Source organism: Gadus chalcogrammus, unplaced genomic scaffold (genome assembly GCF_026213295.1).
Source record: "Gadus chalcogrammus isolate NIFS_2021 unplaced genomic scaffold, NIFS_Gcha_1.0 GACHA072, whole genome shotgun sequence".
NCBI lineage: Eukaryota > Metazoa > Chordata > Actinopteri > Gadiformes > Gadidae > Gadus > Gadus chalcogrammus.
In genome coordinates, this window is record NW_026613507.1 from 16918 (window position 1) to 26621 (window position 9704).

Here is a 9704-nt window from a genome sequence, read left to right on the forward strand (position 1 = left end):
ACGGATTCCGTGCGGTTTGGCAAGAATTCCGTACGGAAACCGTATGGATTCCGTACGGTTTTGAATGACTAATAGCCGCGGCTATTAGTCATTCACTCCGGCTATTAGTCATTCACTCCGGCTATTAGTTATTCACTCCGGCTATTAGGTATGCAGAACGAGCCCCTCCCTCTTCTTTGCTTGACCACTAAGTTTGAAGGCTGTCTAACCAATCAGTGAAGAGAAATACCAGACTAAAGTAACGCATTGTCGAGACTAGAGCTGCAGTGCCTCCATGTTTCGCCGTAACATAAAGCTGTGTTGTCTTTACTAGTTTCACTGCAATGTAATGACCACCACTAGCTAGTGGAAAATACATTTGTGTCTAGTACAGTGTTATGTTAGGCTATAATTGTGATGGCAAAATGTGCGAAATAGCCGTCAATATTCGGGGGTGTCCACATCCCTCGATTGTTGCGTGTCCCCCGATCTAAATGTTCTCAATATGGCATTTCACTATTATATATATATTCCGTTGCGTGGCTGTCCTGGGAGAGCCGTATACGCAGCGTGACTATGACTTTCCGAGCGGATCACGGGGGGCTCTTCAATCATTTATTGAGGGGGGACCGACCAGAGAGTTCTGTACCCTCCTCATCCACCAAATACAGAACTTCTTTATATCTGAAGGTCCTGAGGGCAACACAACCCTGGCCCTGAACAGTGTTGGTAAGCTTTGAATTTAATTTATGGTATTGGGCGTTGCAATTTAGAGTTTTTAACATGCATTTAAAATGAGCAACAAACTTTAATAACCTTGTGCTTTTCCCCTTATCACAGCATTGCAGAAAGGACAGTACAGGCTGGTGGGGAAGATGATTGCCCTCTGCCTGGTGCAGGGGCAGGTCTCTCCGAGATTCCTATCACAGCGCCTCTACAGACAGGTTTGTAAGCTGTCCCCTCTTCCTGCCACTTTGGAAGAGGTGACAGATTACAATTTGAGGACCAAGCTCCAAAAGGCAAGTAAATGGTTAATGTTAATTGAAACCACTTTTTGGAGAAGTGTTTTTGTGTCAAGATACTGTGTGGTGTGCTCTATAGTGTACTGATGTTGAATTTCAATGTATGATTTATGTCATACACATATGTCAATGCATTCTTTACTGTTAGAAGATAATTTGTGCCATGAAAGTGCTTAGAAATCCCAAATAATGATTATTGTTCCTAATGTATGATATTAGATTGCAGATGCCACACATGTGGAAGGTGCCAGGGAGGCTATGGAGGAGGCCACAGACGAGCTCTCCCTCATGGGCTCCTTTCCTTTGTGCGGAGCCTCCCGCATAGGGATGAGCTGCTGGGGGCAGCCCTCAACTTCCTCACAGAGGGCTGTATTTTGACTGCTCTCAATCAGTAAGTGGAGCTGGGAATTGACTATTTAATGGACTGAGACCTTTGTGTTGGAGTGAAAAGTTATCATGTGTTCCAAAATAATCTAAATTTATATTAATTGAAAGGATTCCTTGTCTAATTGATTTTTATCTTCACATTATGTACAATGGAGTAGGCTAGAACAGGCTTCAGAGCAACAGACCTTATATTTTCTATGATCTATTATCTCATTGATTTTACAGATTCAAAGAAGGGTTGGAGACCTTCGGGATTCTAGCTCTTTTGAGGATCCACCATGAGGAGCTCAAGGGGGTCTTCATGGACACACCTGAGCCGCTGCTGGCCTCCCGGTTGGAGTCCACATTCATGACGTCCTACCTGTCTGAGCCGGGCTCCAATCGGAGGAGGAAGGAGGCCAGGACCCTTATATATTGGAGGGACTGGCTGATCGAGGTGGAGGGTAAGGAAGTGTTTCTATCTACAACCCTTATCTATCTAATTGTTCTTTGTTAATATATGCTTATTCTGAATTTGATGCACAATTCAAAACAGGGGACCACCAAAGAGGAAAGCTGTAGAATGCTCAAAAAACAACAATGTTCAACTGTTTCAACATTAGTAACTGGTAACAGGTGATATTATCATGAATGGATATAAAAGGGGCATCCTGTAGAAGTTAAGTCTTCACAAACAATAATGGGTCACAAAACACAAAGGAAAAATACAAGACTGTTTACAGCTCTGCATGAATGAACAAATGCACACATGAAAAATATTTACTATTTGATTTGTGAACCTAGGCATACCTGTAAATACAGCACTGCATAGGGAATTATAGTGAACCGATTGTGACAGAACCAGCATAACACATTTTATATTTTTTTCGAAAGAATGACACTATTAGTGCACACTTAGGGTTAAACAAGGACTTTTGAACATTTCTATTGTGATCTGAGAAATGCAACCTAAACCAACATAAAACATAACCTACATTTCTCTGCTGAGATTAATAAAGTATATCTTATCTTAACTAAGGACGACGAAAGATTGGCACATGTCAGGCAGTGTAAAATTCCTGTTAATGTTCACATGCGGTCGTTCTTACAAGTTATCTCTTATGTACTAACAGATGGAGATACGAGTCTCACCCTGGGGGCGGTTCTGGCGTTTGCCACGGGCCTCAAAAGGATTCCTGCTGTGGGTTTTCCCATCGGACCCCGGCTTGAATTCCTCCATGAGGAAGATGGACCGGCCCTTTTCCCCACGGCCAATACCTGTTCCCTGGTCCTCAGGCTACCGGTGTATCCGGAGTACAATCGATTTAAGGAGGCCATGGAGGAAGGTGCCCAACCCCGTGGAAGGACGCTTGGAGTGCCCCACACACACAGGGAAGGACGCTTGGAGTGCCCCCACACACAGGGAAGGACGCTTGGAGTGCCCCCACACACAACACACACACACACAGGGAAGGACGCTTGGAGTGCCCCACACACACACACACAGGGAAGGGACGCTTGGAGTGCCCCCACACACACAGGGAAGGACGCTTGGAGGGCCCCCACACACACACACAGGGTAGGACGCTTGGAGTGCCCCCCACACACACAGGGAAGGACGCTTGGAGTGCCCCACACACACACAGGGAAGGACGCTTGGAGTGCCCCCACACACACACACACAGGGAAGGACGCTTGGAGTGCCCCCACACACACACACCACACACACACACAGGGAAGGACGCTTGGAGTGCCCCCAACACACACACACACCACACACACACACACACACAGGGAAGGACGCTTGGAGTGCTCCCCCACACACACACAGGGAAGGACGCTTGGAGTGCCCCCACACACACACAGGGAAGGACGCTTGGAGTGCCCCACACACACACAGGGAAGGACGCTTGGAGTGCCCCCACACACACAGGGAAGGACGCTTGGAGTGCCCCCACACACACACACACACAGGGAAGGACGCTTGGAGTGCCCCCACACTCACACACACACACACACACACACAGGGAAGGACGCTTGGAGTGCCCCCACACACACACACACACACACCTTTTTTCCCACTCATGACCTGCACCTTGACGTGGTGAGTGGGCTTTCCACCAAGCCAGGTCAAACTATTGTGTTCCAGACTCACTATGTTAAAGGTAAACAAAAACAAATGTCTGACTGCAACAAAGTGCTCTATCTCTGTAAAGTACAATGGGGAATTACAAAAGTCCTACATGGTTGAACTGTATCTTCCAAATGTTACAGACAGACTTCTCAGTGACTTGGCTGAATTCATTGGCTTGGCTGAGTTCTGTTCCTGTTGTGGTAATAAGAAGTAGAGCCCCCCCATCTTCATCTGCCTGCAGCTGCCTTCTCCAGGTCAACTTCGTCCTGAATGGGCTTCCTTCCAATCGGGCCCTGCTCCTCACATTAAGCATAGCCCAGCTTTACCCAAGACGCAGATGTTTTTTTCACTGCTATCCCTCAATAAAGTTTCTTTGATGTGTTGTTAATTATGTATGACTAATGCTGCCCTACTGTGTGAAAGGTGTGAAAACTTTGGGATAGCTTATGGTCATGATGTTTACGTTGAGAAATATGTAGTAGGCCTACTGCTTAGAAATGAATTTTTATGAAGCTTGTTTATATGCTATTTCCCATGATGATAAATTAACATTTCATTGCTGTGAGTTGTGAAGATTATACAAATAAATAGTAAATGCGCTGAATCAGAATACTCATTTCCCATGATGATATATTAACATTGCATTGCTGCAAGATTTGTGAAGATTATACAAATACATTTTAAATCCGCTGAATCAGAATACTCTATCAAAACTTTAGTGATGGATGTAAATGCCCTTACCGAAGTACTGTACAATAAGTGCAATTTGGAGGTACACTTGTATTTCACTTGAGTATTTAATTAAACCGACTTATCTCCAGATGTTTGCGATAAACTGGAGGATGACGGTAGAAAATCCTGAAAAATAAATGATTGAAGAGCCCCCCATGATCCGCTCGGAAAGTCATAGTCACGCTGATTACAGGTGTTTTTAAAATGCGTATACGGCTCTCACATGACAGCCACGCAACGGACACATCATCTTACATCATTTGATGTATTGCTGTATTAAACCAGCAAACCATCGCAAGGAAATGTAACAAAGCTGTAGCTGAAAGATTCATCCACAAACATCAGAATAGAAAAACACTGGCAGGGACCATTTTAGCGCATAATGACTACTGCTGCCTATGCTTGTGGCATAGGCAGGTAATGCAAAGGTAATGCAATTCTGCTGAATTATTTGGAGGACTTATAGCCTACTTGTAGTGAGGTATTTTTAACAGTGCGGAATCTACAGCTGGTCACTTTCACTGGCTAAGCAAAATGAATCCCGAACAGTTGAACCTCTGAATTGATCCTGAAAGCCTATGTCCTAGAATAATTCATTTGTATTCCGTTTTAGGCCATCTCACTAAAGGTCACTTAATAGCCTATTTAAGCTCACCAAGTCCAGTATTCAGAATTCAAAGCATTTATTCACAAATACGTTCTATTTTTTTGACAAGCGGAGCCGACAGTCCTGTGCAAGTAGCCTATGCAAATTAGCCATGTGCGCCAAACAGAAGATACGCAATGAACTGATTGTTGCGCATTGTTGTGGATATGTAGGCTGGTTAGTTGTGGTTGTTTGTGGTCTTAGTGAAACAGCCTAGCCTTGGAGTTGGAGTGATTGTGTGAATGTGCGAGAGAGAGCGCACCTGCCGAGGTGATGTTGGGCTTGTTGTGGGCTTATATGTGATCAATGATGTGTCTGTCTGATCGTATTAGCTGGTTAAATAATGTCACAAGATCGGTCATACTGCAGGCTCTCATTTGCAAATGCACTGATTGTGTGCCCGTCTCCGATATGCTATATACCTGGCATTTATTCAGTTCATGTTCTTCTGAGTGCGCAAGAACGTGCCAATTATTGTCGTGTTTGCATTGTAATGCACAACTTTGCCCCTGCCTGTTATAAAATAACGTGCATCCCAACAACTTTGACCAATGCAGGCTCCTATTGCTTTACCAGTGTTTAAAGTGTGTGCGTGTGTGGGTTTGTGTGTGTGTGTGTGTGTGTGTGTGTGTGTGTGTGTGTGTGTGTGTGTGTGTGTGTGTGTGTGTGTGTGTGTGTGTGTGTGTGTGTGTGTGTGTGTGTGTGTGTGTGTGTGTGTGTGCGTGTGTTGGCATGTAGGCTATAGATATAGATTGATTGTCTTGGCTTGCTTGCATCCATGAAATATTGTGATGTTATGGCCTACTCAATGGCCTACTCAATGCACACTGCCATCTCAATATATAGCCTAACATATACAAATATATCACTGTACTAGACACAAATGTATTTTCCACTAGCTAGTGGTCATTACATTGTAGTGAAACTAGTAAAGACAACACAGCTTTATGTTACGGCGAAACATGGAGGCACAATGCGTTAGTCTCGACAATGCGTTACTTTAGTCTGGTATTTCTCTTCACTGATTGGTTAGACAGCCTTCAAACTTAGTGGTCAAGCAAAGAAGAGGGAGGGGCTCGTTCTGCATACCTAATAGCCGGAGTGAATAACTAATAGCCGGAGTGAATAACTAATAGCTGGAGTGAATGACTAATAGCCGCGGCTATTAGTCATTCAAAAACCGTATGGATTCCGTACGGAATTCTTGCCAAACCGCACGGAATCCGTACGGTTTCTCTACTGGTAACAAGTACTGGTAACAAACCACTGTCTGGACGGGAGCTCTACTGGTAACAAACCACTGTCTGGACCAAAGCTCTACTGGTAACAAACCACTGTCTGGACCAGAGCTCTACTGGTAACAAACCACTGTCTGGACCAGAGCTCTACTGGTAACAAACCACTGTCTGGACCGGAGCTCTACTGGTAACAAACCACTGTCTGGACCAGAGCTCTACTGGTAACAAACCACTGTCTGGACGGGAGCTCTACTGGTAACAAACCACTGTCTGGACCAAAGCTCTACTGGTAACAAACCACTGTCTGGACCTGAGCTCTACTGGTAACAAACCACTGTCTGGACCAGAGCTCTACTGGTAACAAACCACTGTCTGGACCGGAGCTCTACTGGTAACAAACCACTGTCTGGACCGGAGCTCTACTGGTAACAAACCACTGTCTGGACCAGAGCTCTACTGGTAACAAACCACTGTCTGGACCGGAGCTCTACTGGTAACAAACCACTGTCTGGACCAGAGCTCTACTGGTAACAAACCACTGTCTGGACCAGAGCTCTACTGGTAACGAACCACTGTCTGGACCAGAGCTCTACTGGTAACGAACCACTGTCTGGACCAGAGCTCTACTGGTAACGAACCACTGTCTGGACCAGAGCTCTACTGGTAACGAACCACTGTCTGGACCAGAGCTCTACTGGTAACGAACCACTGTCGTGGACCAGAGCTCTACTGGTAACAAACCACTGTCTGGACCAGAGCTCTACTGGTAACAAACCACTGTCTGGACCAGAGCTCTACTGGTAACAAACCACTGTGTGGACCAGAGCTCTACTGGTAACAAACCACTGTCTGGACCAGAGCTCTATTGGTAACAAACCACTGTCTGGACCAGAGCTCTACTGGTAACAAACCACTGTCTGGACCAGAGCTCTGACTTGACTTATAGGTTAAAGATAACTAGTTGATGCTATAGTTAGAGTCAAACACTGCCTGGTGTATGAATGGATTCCACGATCACAGACAGTGCTATTGTTGTCAATTGTTTGAAGACATGGTGATTGTCTCAGTAGAAGTGATGGTCATTATGCTCATGCATGTCACCTCTTTATGTTAACCCATGTGTGTGGTATAGGGATTTGTTTTATTTGATTATGCATGGCTCATCTTACACATGTAACACATGTAGCAAACTATGTATTTTTTAAATCAGTTGAATTAATAAATTCACAAGTTGATTTTAATCCCTGAGTACCTCACTGATCTACATTTGATATACCTGCAATGTTTGAGATATATATTCATGCCACCTATTTGAATGCCATTTAAATAGGTTAGTACAAGGCCATGCACACACACACACACACACACACACACACACACACACACACACACACACACACACACACACACACACACACACACACACACACACACACACACACACACACACACACACACACACACACACACACACACACACACACACACGATGCAAAGGAATTGGCTCCTACAGTCATACATATAAGTTATTCATTAGCTTATCTTACAACTGGGCTCAATAGTCTGTGATATTAGTTAATCAGTTACTTCAGGTGATCTTATAACTGGGTCAAATTGTCAGAGATATTAGTTATTCATTAACTTGCTGTTATGGGGTTGAACAGCTAAGGCCTTTAGTAAAGACTGGAACCACAAAGAGGGGACATAAAGTGAATAACAAAGAGGTTAAGTTAGTGTTAAGGTTCTACCTTAAAGCTTCTCCACACAGAGCAGCTGCTGGAGCACAAGTTGAATCAGTCTCTAAAGCGCCACCCAGTGGACAAAGATGGGACTAGTAATGATAGGACTTATGAAAACCAAACTTACTTTAGACACACGGATTGAGACTCCACTGTTGTGTGTGTGGTCATATCCTCCCTCCACACACTGATGAAGAGGTGATGGAGACTCCACTGTTGTGTGTGTGGTAATATCCTCCCTCCACACACTGATGAAGAGGTGATGGAGACTCCACTGTTGTGTGTGTGGTCATATCCTCCCTCCACACACTGATGAAGAGGTGATGGAGACTCCACTGTTGTGTGTGTGCTAATATCCTCCCTCCACAAACTGATGGGCAACCTGGATGGTGGTATATCCAGAGCTATATATATACTATACAGACTATATAGATGTACAGATATATAGTGTGTGTATATATGTATCAAATAAATGATTGTGATGTAAGTGCTTGATTGTCTAATTTCATTTGATGCCTCAAATAGTGACTTAAATAGGCCTATCTCCTTTACAGTAAAAGAACAGGGGTGTTTCTAAGTTTCATAAACATCCGGGGCTTAGGCCAGAGGGAAAATGCAATTATTTTGCATGCACATTTTTTCATAATGCTTTCCCTAAATAAACAAAACACACAGTTTATCATAGCTTTAAACAGCTGCCTGACTGCTGTGCTGCTCATCCCCAACATCTTAAGTTCCATTCAAGTTATTTCAGAGTAAAATGAATACAAGTGAGACAGACCTTACACACGTACACACACGGATCTGACTGGGGATAGGAGAGGTTAATTCCCTTGACGTGGTAAACAGGTTATATTTTTAAACTGTTCATTCTCTTGCCATATGGACTATCTAGGCTAGGCTACTTATAAATATTTGTAATTTTTTTTATTTATTTCACCCAGAAATTATACTCAGGGCTAATTAAATAATATCTGGGCTTTAGCCCCGAATAAAACAGCATAGTGACGCCAATGGGTTCTGGGTTCAGGGTCTGTGTTTAGGATGTCTGGGTTTAGGTTCTGGGTTCAGAGTCTTATCGACCAGGTAAACACCCGTCCTGCCGTCCTCGGAGCTCCAGGAAACGCACCAAGTTCCAGGTGGTTAATTACCTCAGACCTCAGATCTGGTGAACTGGGCTTTTATTTCATTCACTTCATACGTTTCCACCAATCCTGTTGCTGGAGGCAGAGTTATTTGCAGACAAACAACACCTGGGGCCTGTACTACGAAGCTCGATTAGAGGGTTAGCGAGGTATGTTGAGCGCAAAGCCTGGGTTAGCTGGACCACGAAAGTCGATCTCTTTTAGCGTCGCTGTATCACCATGGTGACTTATGCTCGCAACCAAACTTGGTCGGGAGCAGGTTTTCAGCTTAGTCTACCCGGAGATCGGCTATTTAAATCGTCGCGCACAGCTTCCTAGCCCCTTCTCCGACAATGACGTCACCATTTGTGGGTGTTCCCGTGGACCTCGGCGCACTTATCGTACAGGCGTCTCTTCGGAGACAGAGGGTTTTTCGGGACAGAACCGATCCCTTGGCATTGTCTGACGATATTCTTTATGATAGATACAGACTCTCAGAGGTTATTCGTTATTTGATTGTCCTTGTTGGACCGTATGTAGGCAATGCTACACAAAGGAGCCGTGCATTTACTGTTGCGCAGTGTGTCTGTGTTTCAGGTTCAATGGTGGCCCCACACGTTCAACGTACATTAACCTTGGATAGTCAAGCGCCGTGTTGTCCATTATCCCTTACATAACTGCTATGTCAGTGACACAATTAGGCCTAGGCTTTTTTTATTCTACA

At 44.5% G+C, this 9704-nt stretch overlaps 1 protein-coding gene across 1 annotated transcript; it reads left to right on the top strand.

Moving 5' to 3' along the window:
- Nucleotides 1-1004: 1004 nt before the first annotated feature.
- LOC130378341 (G2/M phase-specific E3 ubiquitin-protein ligase-like) lies at nt 1005-8001 on the top strand. Its single transcript, XM_056585119.1, has 4 exons — nt 1005-1392; nt 1614-1831; nt 2501-2742; nt 7873-8001. The coding sequence occupies exons 1-4, from the start codon at nt 1211-1213 to the stop codon at nt 7999-8001; spliced, it is 771 nt and encodes a 256-aa protein (XP_056441094.1). The 5' UTR covers nt 1005-1210.
- The last annotated feature ends 1703 nt before the right edge of the window (nt 8002-9704 follow it).

Excerpts from the sequence above, each read along its gene's own strand:
- LOC130378341 (XM_056585119.1), top strand. The coding sequence starts at position 1,211 with ATGATATTAGATTGCAGATGCCACACATGTGGAAGGTGCCAGGGAGGC. Across the intron at positions 1,393-1,613 it reads ATTTTGACTGCTCTCAATCA|ATTCAAAGAAGGGTTGGAGA; the intron begins GTAAGTGGAGCT and ends TTGATTTTACAG. Across the intron at positions 2,743-7,872 it reads CCCGTGGAAGGACGCTTGGA|CTTCTCCACACAGAGCAGCT; the intron begins GTGCCCCACACA and ends TCTACCTTAAAG.